The sequence below is a fragment of the Cimex lectularius genome, unplaced genomic scaffold (assembly GCF_000648675.2).
Source record: "Cimex lectularius strain Harlan isolate CLEC.00 unplaced genomic scaffold, Clec_2.1 scaffold13, whole genome shotgun sequence".
NCBI classification, from domain to species: Eukaryota; Metazoa; Arthropoda; class Insecta; order Hemiptera; family Cimicidae; genus Cimex; species Cimex lectularius.
Genome location: NW_019392649.1, coordinates 946,500 through 968,080, shown reverse-complemented (window position 1 = coordinate 968,080; position 21,581 = coordinate 946,500). Strand labels below are relative to the sequence as shown.

General features: G+C 34.4%; 1 protein-coding gene and 1 long non-coding RNA gene across 2 annotated transcripts in view; one reads left to right on the top strand and one right to left on the bottom strand.

Moving 5' to 3' along the window:
- LOC106664513 overlaps positions 1 to 21,581 on the top strand; it is a 33,374-nt gene that overhangs the window by 2,017 nt on the left and 9,776 nt on the right. The window contains exon 2 of the long non-coding RNA XR_001340196.2: positions 19,147 to 19,281. This is a non-coding gene — a long non-coding RNA (uncharacterized LOC106664513). The remainder of the gene's footprint in view (positions 1 to 19,146; positions 19,282 to 21,581) is intronic.
- On the bottom strand, positions 3,135 to 20,552 carry LOC106664510 (chaoptin-like). Its single transcript, XM_014390284.2, has 7 exons — positions 20,412 to 20,552; positions 7,817 to 7,991; positions 7,610 to 7,754; positions 7,441 to 7,551; positions 4,858 to 7,363; positions 4,271 to 4,796; positions 3,135 to 4,198 (listed from the first exon to the last, which is right to left on the bottom strand). Exons 1-7 carry the CDS (start codon positions 20,442 to 20,444, stop codon positions 3,900 to 3,902), a joined length of 3,795 nt encoding a protein of 1,264 aa, XP_014245770.1. The 5' UTR covers positions 20,445 to 20,552; the 3' UTR covers positions 3,135 to 3,899.

Here is a 21,581-nt window from a genome sequence, read left to right as displayed (position 1 = left end):
ACGATGAGCCTATACTTATGAGACTGTTGCTAGTCTGATTCCATTATTATTATGTGCCTATGGGAATTGTTTAAATTGTGGAACAAAAATTCGAAATTCTTATTAAAGAACAGGAATAAATCTTATAATTTAAAATGTTTTTTTTTTTGCATACATTTGCCCTTCCAAAATAACTTCTTTAAAAGGATAAATTAAAGCTTTGGATGGCAATAGGATAGATTAGTTTATGAGTAAATGTTTGGAGTCAGAGCTTCATGACACTAACATATAGCTAACCTAAGATAGAAGGTTTAAGTGTTAGGGCATGAAATGACCTTAGCTGTTAAACCGCCCTTAGCCATTAAACCTCCCTTAAAAATTCATAATAATAATAAAAATAATAAATTAATTAATTAATAATAAGTTTATGGGGCATTTTTCTAAGGGAATTTAAAAAAAATATACATCATCTTCACTGTGACAATATATTCTTGGTTCTACAATATCGACTTTTTGTTTATTATTGATATAATCATTTTTATTGAGGTATGTCTTCAATGTTAATTTCAAATTTTCCTCTTGATCTCATTGGTCTTTCCTTTGATGTATTCTACAAATTAAAAATTGCTTTTATTTTCTTCCAGGCGTTCTGCATCTTATCATTTGTCTCTGATTCTTAAACCTCCTACTATTTGTCTGAACACTTTATTTTTACCCTGTTTAATTGTCTGGTTTTCTAAAATTAATTTAATTAACTTATTGCATAGTAACCTATGGTCAAGGTTTTGTTAGGAAATTCAACGACCATCTGGTAAGCCTTAATCCTTTAAATAGTGCAGAATAAAACAACGATGGTTTCAGGTGGGCAATATGTTGATGTCAATCTGGAAGTTTATTTTTAAATCATTAATTTGCTGAAAACTAAATTAGATTTATATTATGTTATTTTAACGTGTATAATATTAAGTTAGGTTTTAATAAATTGGGTACAGTGTGAAGGTGCAAGTGGCTGAAGGCTTAGTTGCATATAGCATTTTGATATTGTGCATTTACTCTTTTCTTTTGTGTTTTCTGATTATTTTGTACTCTTCACAGACTCAAGGAATGAAGCCCAGCACATTCTTAATAGACTGTGGATTATTGCTTGATAAATAAACTAAGTGTTAATATATCTAGATTAGTTTAAATTAGATTATGTAGGAGCCAGCCTCTTTACAACCTGCGCACCACAACCAGTATTGGTCTATTGTGAATCTCCATTCTTTTTGTCTAGAGCTCCTCATTAAGCTTAAGGCTTTTTATCCGCCCCCAAAGCTTTTTCAAAGGCTTGTGTGGGGGTGTCTTCAGGCCCTGATTTTCCTCTCCCAGGACTAGGAATCTCAGTGTACATATGGCTTTCGCACCAACAGAGGACATGTTCTGCTGTTTCTTCTTCTTCTTGGCAATATCTGTACAGGCTTTTTTCTACCACTCCTAGGCTATTCATATGCCTCCAGAGTCTGCAGTGTCCAGTCAGCAGTCCAACTATTCTAGTCCTAGTATGTCCTAGATTTAGTAGCCCTTCTGTTAGTTTCTCCGAAGATCCTTTGATAAACTTTTTTGCTTTTTTTGCCTGGGCTATCTATTGAACGGAAGACTTATTTTTAATCACACAAAAGGGTTCAAGGCCTATAGGTGACCTATTCGAACTTTCCTTGGCCAATTCCAGGCCAATCAGCCTCTTTGTTGCCCCCTGCCTTGTGTGCCCTGGTACTCAGACAAGGGGAATTTTGTTATTTTCCCCAATGTTTGACAGGACTCTAATACAGTCCCAAACTACTCTGGACTTAACCACCAATGCGATAACTGCCTTCAGTGCCGCCTGGCTGCCCAAATAGCGTTAATGTGTCTAAAACCAAAGTATTAGTCCTCAGAAATTCACCCGTGAAAAAAGTTAAGAAATTGGTATATTAACCAGAACTGGTCAAACCTATAAAAAAGTATAAATACTTGGGTATTCCCTTCAGCTACACAGGGAAATTTCATCTAGCTGTGGATAATGCCATTAAATTCCTAGCTTTGGGGAAAGTGAGGGAAATTTTAATTAAAAGTAAATCAAACTTGCTTATAATGAAGATTAAATTGTTTGAATCCATAGTCACTGCTCCATCAATGCATGGCTCCGAGTTGTAGGGAAACAGCAATTTGCATTATTTAAATAAGCTGTGTTATTTTTTTGTTTAATTTCCACCTTTCCAAAGTACTCCACACCACTACATTACAATAGAGTTGTTTTAGAGGCAGTGAGGGTTCAAATTTACGTTTTGAATTTTAACATCAACTAGACAAGTAATTATATCAAATTAAAAAACCTAATTTGCAAAAGAATAGGAAATCAAAATTTCATTTATAGATAAATAATAGTGCATGAAACTAAAACAAATATAAGCAATATTTAAAGAAGATGCAAGTACAGTAGTTTTTCAAATTGGTAAACATAATTGCAATCTAACAACATATGTACTGTGTTGTTTGAGTATCTAAGAAATGTTTCTCACACCTTAGTCTTCTTGGATTCTGTATCTTCTATAAATTGAGAATGCATAGATTTTCCAAAACCTCTGTCAAGTAATCTTTTAAAATGGTGGACGATTTGATGTTAGTGATGGTTATATTATATTATCACTTATATTTCTTTTTTCACATGTTATTGTAAATTTCTGATCAGTATATGTAATTGAGAATTCTACCCCTCAGATAGCCTATCGACCATGAGTAAATCTTATCTTGTGTAGTGGTTTGTTTGATTGAAACAATAAAAATAGTATTATGATTATTATTGCAAGTTGATATTTTGTAATATATCTATCCTTTTTCTCTATTATTGTGGAATTGTGCCAAGTTTTCCTTTTTTAAAAATTAACTACAAGTTTTGGGTTAAAAACCAAGTGCAAAATATGTATATGGTTTAATTTTCATCTACAAATTATTTTATTTTTTTGACATAGATCATTATTTTACAGATTTTATAATGGAAAAAATATCTTAAAATCACATATTCTTTGGCTCTTATTTGAAATTGCAATTTTTTTAAGTTCAAAAGTGGTTACAATGTTAATTCCATGGCTTTGACTAATTAGATACTTATATGAAAAGGTTAAGAGGTGTGTGAGAAATAAAGAAATATTACATTTTTATTTGACAATATATACATACAAAATGTGAATAAGAATTTATTTCTTAAAACTATGCAATATATCACACTTATACGCAATGTGCAAAGTATGGAATACTTTTTATACAATGCAAGATTTAATTTGGTGTATAACGTTTACACGTTTGAACTAACATTTATTAGAAGATAATAAAAAAAGAATAAATAAAATGTATTACTGTTGCTTAAAACTGTATCGTTCAACTGTAGAAATGCATTCTTCGACTACTCACAGCCTTTCAAACTTAGCATACTATATATTCCCATCTTTTGGCATCGTTATGAGGTAAATGGGCTTGACTAGAAATGCATATAAAATCGAGTGAAACATTTATGCTGAGACAATACAAAATAACAGGCACTTTGAATTATTTGTCTGCAGCTGGATTGTTCCCTATCGTACTTATATGTGTATATACAAACTACTCTATATACTAACTAGTACCTCAATAAGGTTGGTTATAGCCAAATTCCTGCAGAGAATATAGTTAAAATAAAATAAAACTTCTATAAAATATAGATAAGTTCATTTTGTCTTAAATTATATTTACAATATTTTCAAAAAATCGTCTGTGGTGGCAACATGCATATGTTTTAATATAATATAGCTTAAAAAGGCCAATTTAAATTTTACAACAAGATACAATTACAAAAAACTATATCAACATCTTTGTTTATATTAACAATATGACTGGACTTATCTAACCACGTATACACATCCAATGTTTCAATGTATTTTGAGTAAACTTATTGCAGCAGAAATCAAAATAAGTACAGAATTAATTTGTATTATTGCTGAACGGCTAACATAACAGCCAGATTGCTCATAACTGATTAGCTTCATGTTGGCACCTGTAAACTCATCCAGGCAAGTCAACTCCAACATGTTTTCATATATGCTCCTGCTATATCTGACATTTTTGGTATGAACGAGCAGCGTTTCACGAATGTACCTTCTCAGCCACTGCCCCATCCATGAAGCCTCACATCCACACATGAGATAATTATGCTGCACATGAATGCCACCTGAAATCACATAAAATGAAAAGTTTACTAGTTTTAGTTTGTTTTTCACGTTTTTCTTGTTTTCAATTGTACCTGAGTAAGCTTGTGTCCCGAGGTATTGTAAAGAAGCAGGCGTTTTATAGAAGCTTTCGGGTCCCATCATTCTGATGTTATTGCCTCTTAAGTCAATGGTGGCTTTCATATTTATGAATTTAGTGAAGAACATCGGTGGGAAAGTAGTTATGTTTGTTCCAGTAAATCTAATCAGCATCTCCTTGATAGGGTGCAACCCTTTAAGAGCATCACCATTTATCTCAGTCAAGTTCTCACCCGTCACTTCAAGTACTTTCAACTTGGGCGGGAGCGTGCCAACAAGCTGGTCTGTCAGTTTGTCTTCAACGATCTTGACATGGAGTTTTTTGAGGTGAGGAACATTGGAAAGTATGCTCGGGAGCCTGAAGCGATACTTTTCTATGTTCGGCCATGACTGGATTTTCAAGGACACCAAAAGTTTGCAAGTGGACAAAGTGTCTGCATCGAATCGTTTTAGTCTGTGTAGATTTTGTACATTCAGCACTTTTAAATTGCGAAGCCCAAAAAAGCTATCACTTGTCAATACCTAGGAAGATTGATAAATTATATGGTGAATTTCTGTTGAATATGTTTAGTTTTTTAATTACCTCAATGGGATTTGATGAAAGGTCAAGTTCATTTAAATTTTCAGCCTCATTCCATCTTGGATTGATTAAAGTGGTGATATTATTGTGGCTGAGATCTAATTTTCTCAAATTTGGAATACCAAAAAGGAAGCCAGGGTTTAACTCAGTTATTACATTGTTAGATAAATTCAAAGAAACTAGATTTACTTGTTCCAAAAATGGGATTTTCTTTAAAGAACTATCTGCAAAGTCTAAATTGCGTAAACTGTTAAAGTGTTGGAAATACTCCAGACCTGCCAGCCTATTAGAACACAGTCGGAGGGTTAGCAAAAAGTTCAAATTACGAAACATTTCCATCCGTACGTGGGTGAAAGAATTAGAACACAAATTAAGCTCAGTCAACATAGGCACATTTGTAAATTGGTCCACTTCCATATTCTGAATTTTATTATTTGCAATATCCAAAATTCCTAACGTGTGACTGATTGGTACGAGAGCCTGGGATGGCACAGAAACCAATTGGTTGCCTTTCAATATCAGCCTTTCCAATTTGGTGCTTTTGAAAACTTCACCAGGCAATGCACTGAAATAATTATTTGACAGGTCTAACACTCTGAGTTCGTTTAACTTTGAAAACTGATCTGCAAGTATGGTGGAAATATGATTGTGTGATAAATCTAATATCTGAAGTTTACTAAGTTGCTCAAATTTAGATCCCCTTATGTCATCAATCATGTTATGCTCCAGATTTAATATTTCAAGGTTTGAAAGAGACAGAAATGGATTGTTGTGTAAAGTTTTAATGTAATTGTATCCAAGGTCAATTATTTTAAGAGAACTGTTAATGGCCCTCAAAGATTCGAATGGTACAGCTCTAAAGTTATTATGACTGAGGTCAATTTTTTCAATGTGAATCGCACTGGCGATAAATTGAGGATGCCAATTTTGATCTGAAGATGATACAATTTCAAAAGGAGTGTTTTCAATACGATTATGTGATAAATTAAGAGTCATAGGATGAACATAACTTGTGACATTATCAAACATCTGCCAATTTATATCTTTTAAATCATTGCTATGAAGGTCTAATTCTGCCAAATTTGGAAGGTTCATAAATGTTCTGTTACCAATATTTATTAACTTATTATAAGATAATATTATTATAAGTTTGGAGGGCAAATTTTTGAAAGCTTCAGCACTAATTGTGGTAATTTGATTGTGGCTCAACGCAATATATTTTAATGACTTCAACCCTGAAAATGTGTGAATATCAATGTATGTGATTTTATTAAATGAAAATCTAACATCCATAAGATTGATGTGAAAATTGCTTTTGAAAAAATCAGAAGGGATGTGATTGAGTTCGTTAAAGTCTGCATTAAACGTTGTCAGTAAGCGCAAATGGTCAATCCCTTTTTCAGGCAATTTGCTCAGCCTATTGTTGTCAAGATAAATGTCCCTGAGATTGGAAAGAGTTTTAATAGTTTTCCCTTGAAATGTAATATTTCTCAAACTATACCCTAAATCTAACATTTGAAGGTTGTTTAAATTAGCGAAAGCTTTATCATTCAAAGTAGTGATTGTGTTGAAAGGAAGTTTCAATGTCAACAGTCGAGGTAAACTTTTAAAAACATTGTTCTCTAGTTGTGAAAATCTATTGCTACTCAATGAAAGAGACTGCAATCTGTCCCCCCAATGGGAAAAGTCTGAGCTTGAAATGCTCGAAATTTTATTGTATGCGCATGACAAAGTGGTCAATTTTTTTAAATTTCTCAAAGCGTATTTTGGAATGGAATGAAAACTATTGTGGGACAAAGAAAGATAGTTGAGCGAATTAGAAGAATTCCTAAGCACACGATCTGGCATAGAAGAAATATAGTTTCTTTTCAGAGATAGATACTTCAGCTTTTTCATTCGTGTTAAGGCTTTGGGAAATTTCGTCAGGATGTTATGAGTTAGATCTAAAGATTCGAGAGTGTATGAAAGTCCATAAAATGCTTTTTCAGATAAAGAAGTGATTTTGTTGTGAGACAAATTGATTTTAGAACAAGAAAGCCCATTAAACGGTTTTGAAGGTATTGAGCCAATCTGGTTGTAACTCAAGTCCAAATCATCAATTCTGATCGTTCTACCAAACACTTCAGTAACAGAAGTCAAAAGATTATTAGACAAATCAAGATACATTAACGGTTGTCTGCTTTTAAAGGAATAAATAGGTAAATATCTAATGTAATTGTCTTTTAAGTTCAATTTCTGCAATTGCTTCAGATTATCAACAAGATCAGATGGAAAGTTGTCTATGAGATTGTGTTCAACGCTCAAAGATTTTAAAGAGAAAGGCAGCGAATTTTCTTCCAAAGATGTTAGGAAATTATTGTCGATATTTAAGGAAATCATTTGTCGGAAATTGGAAAGAGTAAAGTTGAAGTTTAATTGCAGGAAGCTTAACTCGTTCTTTCCTAAAAACAAAGACTGAAGGGTATTCTTCAAATTCCCCCAGTTGGCTTTTAATGATGCTATTGAATTGCTGAAACACCAAAATTTTGTATGCAAAACATCAACAATTTGTATGCATTTGAAAAAATATAACTGATTATTACATACCTTTCCAAACTAAGAATTTTCAAATTTAAAAGACCGTTAATCATTTCCTCAGGGATCGTATGTAATGAGTTATAACTGAAATCTAACGCCTGAAGTGTCTCATTTGATGGGCTGAAAGAATAAAGCCATGCAACATCCGACACAATCAAAATAAAAATGTTTTTCTTACAATAAGGCTTTTGGAGAGAGCATCATTAAATTGTTATTAGCAAAACTAAGTGATTTTAGTTTCATATTTCCAAGAGAATAGTCTTCGAGAATCTCCAATCCACATCCTACAATACTTAATTTGGTCACGTTATAGTGTGGAATGTCTGAAAAAGTAAATTTTGTTTTACACAACTGACAAAATTCCCATTAAAAATAAAAAAATTACCTGGTAGTTTTGTAAATGGTACATCATTGCAGGATATTTCATTGAAAGATTTTAGCGACTTGTAGTGGGGTATGCCCTCGATATTTGCATACAAAGTACATTTGCACAGGCTATTGAATGGGCAAGCTGTAGAGAGGTTTGCGGTCAGTGCCTGGCATGAAAACGATGACAGGATCTGTAATCAGATTTAATTTTTATTAGAATTTTCATATTATTCTTACCGTGAGTTGTGTTGTACATTGACCTGTGACTTATGATCATAACCAAGCTGCACTTCTTTACCTCACTATGATTCTTTCTAAACTTATTTGCGATTTACAACTACAGAGTTATATCTGTGTATGAGGTAGTAATCGACAAGAAGATTTTACCCAAAATTAAATACTCAGACTAAGAATAATTCTTAAAGAATCTTAAAGGATACTGTGAGATTTATTCTAAGGATCTGTGGGATGTTGAACCTTGAGTTCAATTGGTCAGGGTTATAAGTAGGGCGAGGTACTGACACAAACCCAACAGTTAAGATGGCACAATGCCAAAAAGCCTCTGACTAGACTTTAGGTTCATTTGGGTTTATGTTTATCAAGAAATTTTTACCCCTTTCACATTTCTCATATAAACAGGGTGGCACTGACACAAACCCAACAGTTAAGATGGGGCACAGTCGAAATGCAACTGACTTGTCTTCAGGTTCATGTTTGTTTAAAAGCTTATCAAGAAATTTTTTCCTCTTTCACATTTGCTCATAAAAGACTCGGACAGGGATATAAGCAACGTGAGGCACCCACCAAAACCACCATACTGAACATTGTGTAATGTTGAAATGCATCTGACAGACAAAACCATGAGGATAAACAGACGAAAATCATCTCAAAGAATAGCTAATTATCTGTATAACGTAAAGAGTGTGTAATAAATACATGCTTTTATCATAAAAACTTTATTATGATTTTCATTTTTTTAAAGCATGGCCAAATTCGTATTATTTATTTGGAAAAATAACTGTTTTAATTCTGGATTGTCGATTTGCATGCTGAAATTTATGTGTTTTGAGACGTATTTAATATGTAGTGTAACTATTTGTGGGTTTGACAGTTTTGCAATCATCCTTTCTCTAAATCAGGCTAAAAAATCGGATTTTGCGATCTTGAAGCTGGTCCATTGACGAAAACGATTGGAATCAATTCGGAAGTCCCCTGATTGCGCATATGTCATACCTGGTTGACCCAGGGTAATCGCGATGAAAATAGATTTCAAAAGGAGGGTCAACCTTATTTGCGAAATGGATATTTGCCGCGTTTACGAAATGTAACCAAATAACGTCAAAGACCCAATTGTTACAAGTATTGTAAAGGCACAAAGCATTTTCAGGAAGTACGTGGATTTGCTTTACAATCGTCGCTGGCATTTCCCCTGTTTTAAGCCCTCACCGGTTGCCCCGGAAAAATTCATTCTATTATTTTATTTCTTAGCATATAAATTTAGTTTACAACTTGAACAGAATTTTATCTTCCAGCGGTGGTTGTGCTGTGAAAAACACGAGAAAAACGTTAATTTGCCCTTGCTGTACGTCAAAAACAATAAGTCCTCTTGTAATGGACTTTCGGCTTTTGGTATAAACCTATCATGGAAGAGATCGAAAAGCCAGAACGCGTCTGACAAAATCAAGACGTTCCGTTGTTCATACTATGAGTTTATTTTATAAATTTTATTTTTTCGAAGTAAACATTCTTCTTACATTCTTAACTGCAGTACAGTTGAGGATAATAGTAGTAACAAGTGAATAACAATGCAAGAAGAATCCTTCTCGCATTGCTGATTTATTCTTGATTTTTTTTAAACTAGACAGAGTAATGAAGAATAATGAATAAATTGGCAACGAGATTCGAAGCAAGTACAGACGATAAGAAATCTTTTATGTAAATTGCACTTTTCGTGATGGTGTATTCAGATAAGTCCTTAAGTAGTTGATTTTGATGAGTTACCGTGGCAACGTGATGTTTTGAAGTTTACTTTTGCGACTCAGAGTATGTCGAGGTCAGATGAAAAGTTTGAACCATGCACTTGGAAAAAAATATTTTGGGTGGTTCATGTGTTAGTACTAGTGACCTAAGTCTTCCAGTCATAAATTCAAATAGACTAAATGACAAAAAAGGTCAATGGGTCGTTAGATTTCTAAGGGCGGTGATGGTCTTATGAGTCATAATAAATATAAGTTCGTCTGATTGTGCGTTGTTTTGGGATATCATGACCAATGCGCACGTTCCATGCAAGTTTGCCTTCTTTAAGTTATTTTATAATTTTAAATAAGTATTTTTCGTGTTCGATTAATTAAAACGGAAAATCATTAGCAGAGAGCATTAAAATTATGCGCAGGAAGTGGCAGATATTGATTTTTTGCGTGTAATTGACTCTAGTTTCGTCCAAGCTTTTAAGAGGATTGGCACTTGCTCATTTCTGTTGCATGTTTTACGTAACTGAATATTTCAAATTAAAGGACTTATAGAGGAGGGGTTGCTACGGAACGGATTTAGCACGGGGAATTTTGGCACGCGCCCCCGTCCTTTATCCCCGGTTACCTTCGTAATCCTGATCGCCTTTTTAATTTTTCCTCTACCTTTGTATGAATTTATTATGTAAAGTTTATGACTGCAATAGTTTTGTGGAGACATGGGGGTCCAACACGGATTTCGCTTTCCTCTTTTTGGCTAATACGTTTCAAAAATAAAGCTAGCATAGGTAGACCATAATACTACTCAAAACAACATCAATCAATTAAATAATTAATCAATAACTATTATAAAACTAGAGAAAATTTTTGCTTTTATTATTGCTTAATAAACATGCATACTTTTACACTACTAACTCAAGTAAAGCGTTAAATTAATGCACCCGGAACTTAATTTGGTACACTGGCTATATTGCAGAGCTCGTGCACGAGTCAGTCAACCGAACTTCTCCTACAGGACTTGTTCTCTAGATCAAAGATTAACAAACATTACAGAGTTTAATTTACAGCCCTAATGGTGGTTACTGGCAACACGCCTTGATTGAATTTTGACTTTGAATGTTAAAGTTTACGGCAATGACGTCATTTAGATGTGGTTAGAAAGCTGTGGATTGCCTAGGAAATCGCAAGAACGCCAAGTTAAGAATAAACCACAACCTTTTATTTAGGGATATCCAAATAAATGGAGGCAAGAAGTTATCCCATCTGCCAAGATATTTATCGCTCTATGGGAGCAGGGTTTCAGCAACATGCCGTGGAAAGGGAAAAGGTTCGAAAGTAAAAATGAGAGTTGTTGAAAAACCAGAGATTTTCTGATAATAATTTAATTAGTCAAATTTTCTCAAAAATAGTCGAAAAGAAATGTAAGAAGGACTGAGAATAAATAACGAAAAAGTAACGTACTTACTGAAAGGGATAAGGATAAACGAGAAGGAAATTGATAAAGTCGAAGGCAGAATGAAGATGAAAAGAAAAGAATTGCGATGATTTTGAGGCCATTTAATAAGTACAATATATATGGTACAGAAAAAAGATAGAATATTGTGTATTGCCAGTATAATAAGGTAGGGACCAATCCAAGTGGGAAAACGCGGCGGAATTTTACTTAATTACATCAACAATTGTGTATTCCTTACTACTCATTCTCCCTTACTTTCAAAATATTCGAACATCATCCTCTTCCGCAACCTGGCAAACCCGTTCAAAATTCCTTATCATATCGCCCCGTTAGCCTACTTCCCATCATGCCCAAAGTTTTTGAATAAATTCTCCTTAAAAGACTTGCTAAAATTGAACTACACTAATCTTTTCCCAGATCATCAGTTTGGCTTTCACCCCCATCATGCCACAACCAGCAATTGTTTCGCGTTGTCGACCGTATATCCTCTTTCCTTGAGCGCAGAGAATATTGTATGGGATCCTTTCTTGATGTGACACAAGAATTTGACCGTGTATGGCACAAAGGTCTCCTGTACAAATTAAAGTGCCCTTTCAAATACCGTCTACTTAATCCATAGCTCTTATCTAACAGAGCGGTTCTTTGGAGTTCGACAAGGATCATATTACTCCTAATACTACTTTCCTGTCGCGGGAGTACCACAGGGTAGTGTGCTCGGACCATCTATATCCTTTGTACTGTAGAAATCTACCACACTTCTTGCACCTTTTGCCTATATTGCAGCTATACACTCTAACCGAGATCCTGCAGTTGCTTCGTAAGATCTGCAGAGACATATCACATGTATAGCAGATTGGTGTAGACAATGGAAAATGAAGATAAATGAACGTGCATCATTTACACTCAGAAGTAAATCTCCTCTCACAATATACTACAACAATGTTCCTATCCCCAAATCCGACTGCTACCATGGGCTACCTAGACTCATGCTTAATGTGGAATCAGCACATACGACTGAATCATTCTAAACAGACGCTACAGTCTTCTCTACAACTTCAAAGACAGTTCAAGCTATCGACCAAAAAAAAACGTACAATTTACAAGACGCTACTATAATCGAATTGGACATACAGAATAGGATTGTGGAGAACCGCTAAACCTTCAAATATCCAACAACCTTTCAATCTAAAGTTCTCAGATCACTTATAAATTTTTAATGTCTCCAATACTACCCCCACAACTTAAAATCCCATTTATCCAAAATATAATCCCCCCAAAATTTACCAAGTTCCAAAATAATCTCTTCCATCATCCCAATAGTCTCGTCCAAGCCTTGTCCAACAGAACCCAGCCCTTCAATCCCATAAGGCGTCTCAAGAGGAAATGGCCCGGCGGCCTCCTTGCTGAGGAGTAGCCAGGAAGTTTGTTTAATGAAGTCAAACGGGAAAATGATATTGATTATTTACCCCTCTCTATTGTAATAAAAAAATTCAGATTGTAATGAAATGTTGAAAAAAAATTGTACCTAGCTGAGGAAATAATAAATATACAAAAGAAAGTTCATAAGAGATATGCCACGTTTACTCCTTGGGCTATCAAGGAAATCCAGAAAGAAGCCATTGTTGAATTATTAGGAAATAAATTGAAAATCTGCAAGCTACTTGTTGAAAACCTCATAAGGAAGTTCAAGAACTTTAAAAGAAAACGAGGAAGAGCTGCTAAAAATATGTATATGGCGAGGTTACATAGCACCAAATTGTTCAAAAAAGATATTTTGATTGAAATTTGACTTCTAGCGAATAATTTTACGATAGAAAACCAAGAAATACTTAGGAAAAGCGGTTTTTGTTTTTGCTTTGTGCAGTGTATAGACTTTTGTGGATGACCGAGAAACGTTTTATTATACAGGCAAATTTCTATCAAGTTAAGGTAACTTGACAATACGACTAAAGGTAGATAGACAAAATTTCTAAGTCGGGTTTTACTATATTGTGTTAATGCTCAGCAAAGTGGGCGAACATCGAAAATATTCCCTGGTACCATGCCAGAAAGTGAGATATGTTTGGGTCTCGGGTTTACATTTGTAAATAGAGATGTCTATGTGCACTTCCTTTTTGAACACGAGCATTCTTTTTTGTGCAGTAAATCGAAGTGTTTGACTTGATAAAGATAGAAGTATTTTTAACCGTGTGTACTACAAGGTTACCACTTTGTCTTGCACAAGGACAACCGGGTCGAGCCTTCTCGATAAAACCGGAAAGAATTACACTCCATCTTCACAATTTATTTTCAAATCTTTAAACTTTTATAACTAGGTTTATCGTTTTTATTAAAGTTCTAAGTTGATTAGTATCGTAAAAAATTCCACAAAACCGAGTAGACATTAGGTAGCTATACATTTCAAAAACGTATGCTACTTTTTCTTTTATTTAAACTTGTTTAAGAGTAAAGAACAACCGAGAATCACGATTGTCTCAACTTATGCTGATTATATAGTACAATTGAGACGGCTGACTGTTGCCAAGAATTTCTTGCAGTGTAGATGGCAAATGTGCAAAACGAAATTTGTGGAATGTTATCTTTCAACCCGTTGGCTGTGTCAGCGAGATTTTAGTTCATTGCACACGGTGGCATGGGGGCAGTTCAAAGGCATTAGATGTCTTTACACGATTATGTTTCTACAGTGACCGATATGGCTAAAACAAATTTCTTTTTTCCTAATCGATCATGATGTTCATTCTAAACCTTTGGGTTTGTTTGTTCAACTAAACCTTGAGACAGAACGTTTGAATTAAAAACGTCGACTATATGTTCTTCTCTGGATGGTTGCCTGGTGACCCTGCAGCAGCTTTATATGCTAATTCATTGCAGTATGTCCAGGAACTTAAAATAACATTTTGATACACCCTTACAAATCAAATAGTAAGAGATGTTTGGAAGAATAAAAACCCTGAAACTATTATGGTATACAGATGGATCTAAAATTGAACAACAACAAACGGACCAGATTTTGACTTAGCAAAACCTCTAGGGACCACACCATAAATTTTCCAAGTTGAGATCCATGCAATAGAACTCTGAGTACAAGAAATATTTTTAAAAAGTGTTAAAATAGATAAGCATATTTTTAGACAGTCAAGCAGCACTTAATACCTTTAAACTTCTCTGTCTTCAACTGAAAGCTAGTGCCAATCTGTAGTTCCTGGGAAAACGTAATCAGGTAACTCTAATGTGCGTACGAAGGATTTGAAGGAAATGAACAGGCTGACAAATTAGCAAAGGCAGGGACAGTTTAATTATTGGACCGGAAACGTAAATTGGCACGCCACAAACACACTGGATAAATTCACCAGACAATCAAAAGTTCCGCAACATCTCATCCAGGAAAACAAAATTGACCTCTCTCTCAGTAGAGTAGAATTAAAGAATATAGTAGGTGTTTACGCCAATGTAAACAATTTTTTATTATAGTTGATCATTTAAGTTTATATATTTTTCTTCCTTTCATACATGTTAAACACGTAAAAATAAGAACAGGCAGGAGGGAGAGAAACACGTAATTTTCCAGCGAGTCGTCCTTAAAACGGCCAGTCGCTCCCAGGCTTCTATCCGGTACGTACGAACGTACCTTTGGCTTTCATCAGTCCAGTTGCTCCCAGGCTTCTATCCGGTACGTACGAACGTACATTTGGCTTTCATCAGGCCAGTTGCTCCCAGGCTTCTATCCGGTACGTACGAACGTACCTTTGGCTTTCATCAGGCCAGTTGCTCCCAGGCTTCTATCCGGTCCGTACGAACGTACCTTTGGCTTTCATCGGTCCAGTTGCTCCCAGGCTTCTATCCGGTACGCACGATCGTACCTTTGGCTTTTATCCGGCGAGTTGCTCTCAATTTGCCTTCCTGTACGTACCTTCTGATTTTCACTCTGCAGTGAGTCGACATCGAGACGCACTAACGTCCGAATTCTTTCTTCTTTAATGTTTTGTATTAATTTATATAGATACATTTGTTTTTATTAACTTTGCTTATATCCCTGGTAGCGCCCGGACTTGGAGGGTAGATGTAAAATACTTATCCAGCCGGCGTCTACAGAACATCAGATTACCCTTATTATGATGAATAAGACATTGCTTATTTAAAATTAATGCTTATTTAAAAAATGGACATGCTGATTCTGTCATGTAGAAGAAGAGTCATCAGAGCATGTCCTTTGCAGCAAAGCTTTGGCCCGGAAAGGCAAAAGAAGATATTATCGTCCAAAGAAATAAGCGAAGAGGAACACCAGAAAGCGATGCACTTTTTGATGCTTGTAAATAAAGAAGGGTCAAATTCACAATAGATCTTTTAAGTCGCAGTAGAATAAAGGGAAACTTTGCTCACCAATGACCCCGAAAAAAAATGTCCAGGAACCCAGACTGATCAGGCCCAGTGAAAAATGAGGCCCTGATCGGACATATCAAGAAACATAATGCATTTCTATCTAATAATTCTATTTAAAAAAAACCTAATAATCCAGAAGATTAGCTAAAAAAAGAACTTATTTTAACCAGCAGTGAAAAACGAGCAATCTTGAGGATCGCTTCAAATTCCTGTTTGTCATCTTGGAAAACTGCTCAAAGAGCTGGAGTGTCAACCAACAGAAAAAAGTAAAGGGAGACATAAATGATGTCATGCACATCCAGAGGAGGAAAATGAAACGGATACCACAGCTAAATAAAGTTCATAAGGAACGCCATAAACAGTCCGCTTGTGGTATACAGGAAGGAGGATAGAGAAAAATCCTATTTTCAGATGTAACATAAACCTTAACGGCCCTGATGGCTGGGTATATTATTTCCGTGATTTACTTAAAGAAGAAATGGGTTTTCGAAAAGTCAAGGAGGCGGAGGAAATGTGATGGTATGGGTGGCTTTATACTACACCAAGTGAATAATTTGTATCCAGCAGGACATGCTCCACTCCATACAGGGAAAATGGTAAAATCCTTTTGTCAAGTAGGGAAAAAAAACAAGTTTTGGATTGGCCAGCTAGGGCTATTATTATTATTATTATTATTATTATTAGCTACAATAACATAATAGGGTGATAAGCCTATTATGCTTTATTACTGTTAGAGTAGAGAACACTCCAAAAAATTCTCCCAAGCTCTGAGGATGGCGAAATGTCGAAATGCGTCTGAACCGACAAAAATCAGTAAGGATAGGCAGACCAAGATAGATAACTCTCAAACAATAGAAAGAAATTTTCTCAGGATGCTCGTCGCCTTTACGACCTTCTAAATCGAATGCAAACTGGGATGAAGAAAGGTGGAGCCTATTTATGATTTAAAAAAATAATGAAAAGAATAAAATTTAAGATATTATACCTAGAATATTAGGTAGGCTATCTTTTTGCCCCTGACCTTAGCTTTTGAAAGACACGGTGGAATTGATGTGTTTGTCTTTTTCTGCCTTGGAGTATTGACGTTTTTGTATTTTGATAGAGAATATATTTAGGTTTGGGCGTTCTGTATTGTTGGTTCGAGTATGAGCACCTCGAAGAAAGAATTGAGCGGTCCGAAGGTGAAATAATAATTTTTATGTATGTAGTTCACTGTGTCAAGGATCGCGGTTGCCGAGATGTTAGGACGTCCGACTTGTATTTGGCCATGCTAGCCGTTTGGGTTAGATTCCCGGCACAGCCCATGGTTTTTTAATTGAGAACAATATAATGCGACAAACGGGTAGTTGGACATCGCCCTTCTGTATGACAGGAGAATCACCAGGTCAAGGTTTTTGAGTCGTAATGTGGTGCAGATTTTTTAAGATTATTATATTTTCTTTGTTAATTACACAAAACTTTGTGGTAACACACAACTTCGTGTGCGTGTTCTAGTCAGAATAAACCATTTTGAAATCTTGTCACGCAATCATGAGTAAATTTCTTTAGTTTTTCCACTGGATTATATTAAATAATTTGGGTCATTGTCAAAAATACATACCCACTGTGTAACCATTTGTCACACGAATCCTTGCGTGGGGAGACAAGGGTGGGTCTGGAATACCAGAAATAGATAGGTTTAAAATAAGAAAATAGCAGTATGCACCCTTTTTATGACAATGTCGACCCGATCGGGTGAGACGGTATTAATCGAAATTTATATTTTACGATTGACGCGATGAAAATAGTGATTGTGTTGTACGAATTGAAGATTTTTTAATATGCCAGGTTCATAACGGTTGAATAACGGTGGAGTAACAAATGAATTTGCACTAATCTGTTCTGAAAATAGAATTTAACACCTGTACCGGACTTAACACAGTCGAGCTTCACTGTTAATCAATAACCAAATAAACCAACATTTGCTAATGTTTTTTGTTTTAATTTAAATTATTTTTAAAACAATGTTACAAGATGTCTATATATGAAATATTACTGTTTTTTAAAGTTTCTTTCCCCGGCATGAAAACAATACGGGGCGATAATAAAATATGGGGAAAGGTCAAAAGGGAATCAGGTCATTCCAGATGATTCTGCAATAAACTCCCAACATGAAAAACGTTAATCATCGAATCAAAAAATAATTTTGTGTTGATGCATCTACCAAATTCAAGCTTTCAATCAACTATGGTAATTTTTTTTGGATATAAAATAATAATGGTTATTGTTTATTACCCATTGATAAGGCCTGATGTTAGATTTGCCGGAGTGTGGCTCAACCCGAAAGAGTGAAAAGCAATTATTTAACATACTTTTATTTAATTTTACGCAACTTGTATTTTATGATTCTATATTGGGAAAGAGGAAACAGTAAAATTTATGACTAAAAACTATAGTTTTCCCGTTATGTTGGTTACAACATAACATTAATTAAGACATACATATATGAATTACAAATAACGACTTGATTCAATGATTAACGTTTTTCACATTGGGGTTTTATTGCGCCCCAATGTGAAAAACATTAATCATCAAATCAAAAAATAATTTGGTGTTGAAATATCCATCAAATTCATGCTTTCACTCAACTATGGTAATTTTTCTTCGATATAAAATAATAATGATTGTTTTATTAACCATTTATAAGGCCTGATGTTAGATTTGTCTAAGGGTTGGAAAACATAAAAGAGTGAAAAACAATTAACATTACAGAACTTTAATCAATTAAACGCAAGTTGTATTTTGTGACTTTAAATTTGGAAAAAGGAAACCGTTAAATTTCTGACTACTATAAACTATAGTTTTCCCGTTATGCTGGTTATAAAGGCACATTTACACCGCCTGCAATCAGCTTGCTATAATCGCAAATCATACTGTTTCATGAAATCTGTACGACGTTTTTTGTTCTTTCATATAAAAATAAACATTAATTAAGATATAAACATATGTATGAAATGTAAAATTAGTTTTTTAACTATTGCGCTGTATATTTAGTACCAATAAATTACCTAAATTTAATCGAAAATCTCTAGTAACTTTACGAAGAACAATTAATTAAGGTTTTTTTTATAATTGTAATATATTAATTGGTCAAGCGTCCCACGAAATTAGTGAATTTACGAGGAACTTTATTAACCAACTACTGTTCCTTCAGACCTTCCTGCATTTCGAACCTGACAATTTTCAAAAAAACTCGACAAACCCGCTTCCAAGTTGAACTGATTGAGAAAATGGAATGTTTTTTCACGTCTTGGTCGTTTCCGAACATTATGATCCGCCTGAACTTGCCATCGTCAGAGGATGCTTTTGAAAAACATTTTCATTTAGAAAGCGAATAAAGAACAAAACAAGGACCTGAGTGGCTGTCTTGGTATCTTGCCTCACCCTGCTTATATCCCTAAAAAATAATGAAAATGTCATTTTGTTATTGTCTTTTTTTACTAGCTTATTGATTGAGTCTATGCTGTTCTTGTTACTTCAAAATAATGAATTGTACATTTTTAGGGTTTACAAGTATGGCGAAAGATGACAGCCCAACATAGCGAGGATAGGCGGACCAGAATGATCAAAAACGACCAAGCTAATCTTCATTTTAACTTTCTTCATTGAACACGGTTATCAAAAATAATATTAGTTAAGGTAATATTTTGTAATATAAGTTTAAAATGTCATTTTGTTTTTAAAATTGTTCACCATAGGAATAAAATCATTTCAGTAAAGTTCCTTATTTTTTATCTAATAGTTAGTCGTTTACGTATCAACAGGTACAACCCAAATAGCAATTTTTGTTTTGTTTTTATTGAATCTTTTATTTATAATTATTACAATTATTTTTGTCTTATTTATCAGAAGGCTTATAAATTTTTTGTGCCGATCATGATAGTATTATTATAAAAGGTTTTTAGAAAAGGTAGTTTAAAAAAGCTTTCATATAGTATTAGAATGTTGATATTCAAGCGAAAAGCCCCAAAAATAATAAAAAATAATCCACATTAATAGAAACCAGGAAAAAATAGAGAAAACATAATTCTATATTTCAAAATGATCTCTGTGTGGCCAAAAACGATAGGAAAAATACACACAAACACAAAAATATTTGTAACAAAGTCCATTTTCGAGTACAATAAAAAAATTATATATTAATAAAAATGACAACGATCATGTCACAAGTACCAAAACGTAGGGTTTCATAATGCACTTAGTAAGTACTGTTCCTTGTAATTAAGCCTAAAAAAATTGCTAAAAGAAAACTGGACAACACAAATGAAAACGACAGCGAAATAAGGGGAAATTTAAAAAATATAAATTGTCTTAAATGGCTCAAAAAGAATAATTCTTTTAGTAAATATAAACAGTTAATCGCAGTTAATGTCAGCTTAGATGATTTCACGATTGAATTGATTTCACCGTCATAATTTCTTAAAATTAACATTTCATTTTGAACGTGACATTCCAACATTTAATTAAATCTGTTAAATTGTTCAAGTTGTATGCTTAAATTTAGAAGAAAAAGAACTAGAAGAGGAGTATTTTTTATCCTAGTGGATTGCTACACAAAAGATTAATTTTTCCATGTTGATATTACGTGTATTTGCCTTACAAAACATAGCAAATATGATAATTTTATACCAACATTTGGGTAAAATCGAAACCGATCCTGTAAAATTTGGATGTGGGTCTCGTTTTATTTATTTCATTGAAGGTGAAACAACAAATAGGAATAATTTATCTCTCGTACAATGCAAAACGCATAAATAGACAAAGCTCACCGTCAAAAATACAACTGCAGCTGATAAATCCATAGCGGGTCACATCACACTAATCGCACCATGGGTAGAACGGGTATTCCCAGAAACTGAAGACGTTTCGACGTCCTCCTGCAGCGGCCGGGGGCATACTGGAGAGTGGAGTGTAGTCACTAGTCAGTAGTGTTGTTGTTTGGTGTCTGTTGACTCCGCGCAACCGCGACCCCCTCCTTAAAGTCGAAACGGTCAACTCCGCATTTCTGCATGTATGATGTATCAACATATGTTGCTTTCAACACTGTTTAACTGTGTATAGTTCCTTTCAGCTTGCTTTTAATTATTGAGGAATTTAATATTTCAGATTGGGTTTTCTGATATGTCCTTTTATTGTTATTGAACAAAATTAAAAGTGGATTAAAAAGTTTTGCGTTGATTCTAAACAAAATATTTTCAGTATGTAAGAAACACTAGTTAATTCTCTATTTAAAAACCACATTTTCTTTCCACCTGACCAAGCTAGCTCGTTGGCTCTACTGTCCAAGAAATCATAATAATAAAATGTTTAACTCCATATTCTAATTTAAAAAAATTATCATTGGTTTGGAAGGTTCTTCAGGAGATAAGTCGCAAACCAAACTCTCTGAAGAGCTGCAATGTTAATCCGGAAAAAAAACCACATCTACTTAAGCTAATCTTGACTCCTAGGATAAGTTCCACACCCATAAAATCAATAGGGAAAGTTAAAAATCTAGATAAATGGGTCCAGCAATAGATGGATTCAACTGGGGAAACGTAAGGAGTTTTGTTCCCTGCTTGTCCTTCAAAAAATGAATAGTTTCATAAACACATAATACCATTCGAAATAAGAAGCAAACCAAACGACAGGATGACGTGTGATCAGTTAAAGAAGCTGCGGAAAAAACAACATCGTACTTGACCTAGGACTAGTTCCACTCACATAAAATCAAGAGGGATAGTTAAAAATCTATATACGTGGGTCCAGCAATAGATGAATTCAACTGGTGAAATGTGAGGAGTTTTGTTCCCTGCTTGTCCTTCGAAAAATGAATAGTTTCTTGACACATAACAGCATACGAGATAAGAAGCAAATCAAACCTCAGGGTAGACGTGTGACCTGGTAAAGAAGCTGCGAAAAAAACCACATCGTACTTAAGTCCTCTTGACTCCTAGGAT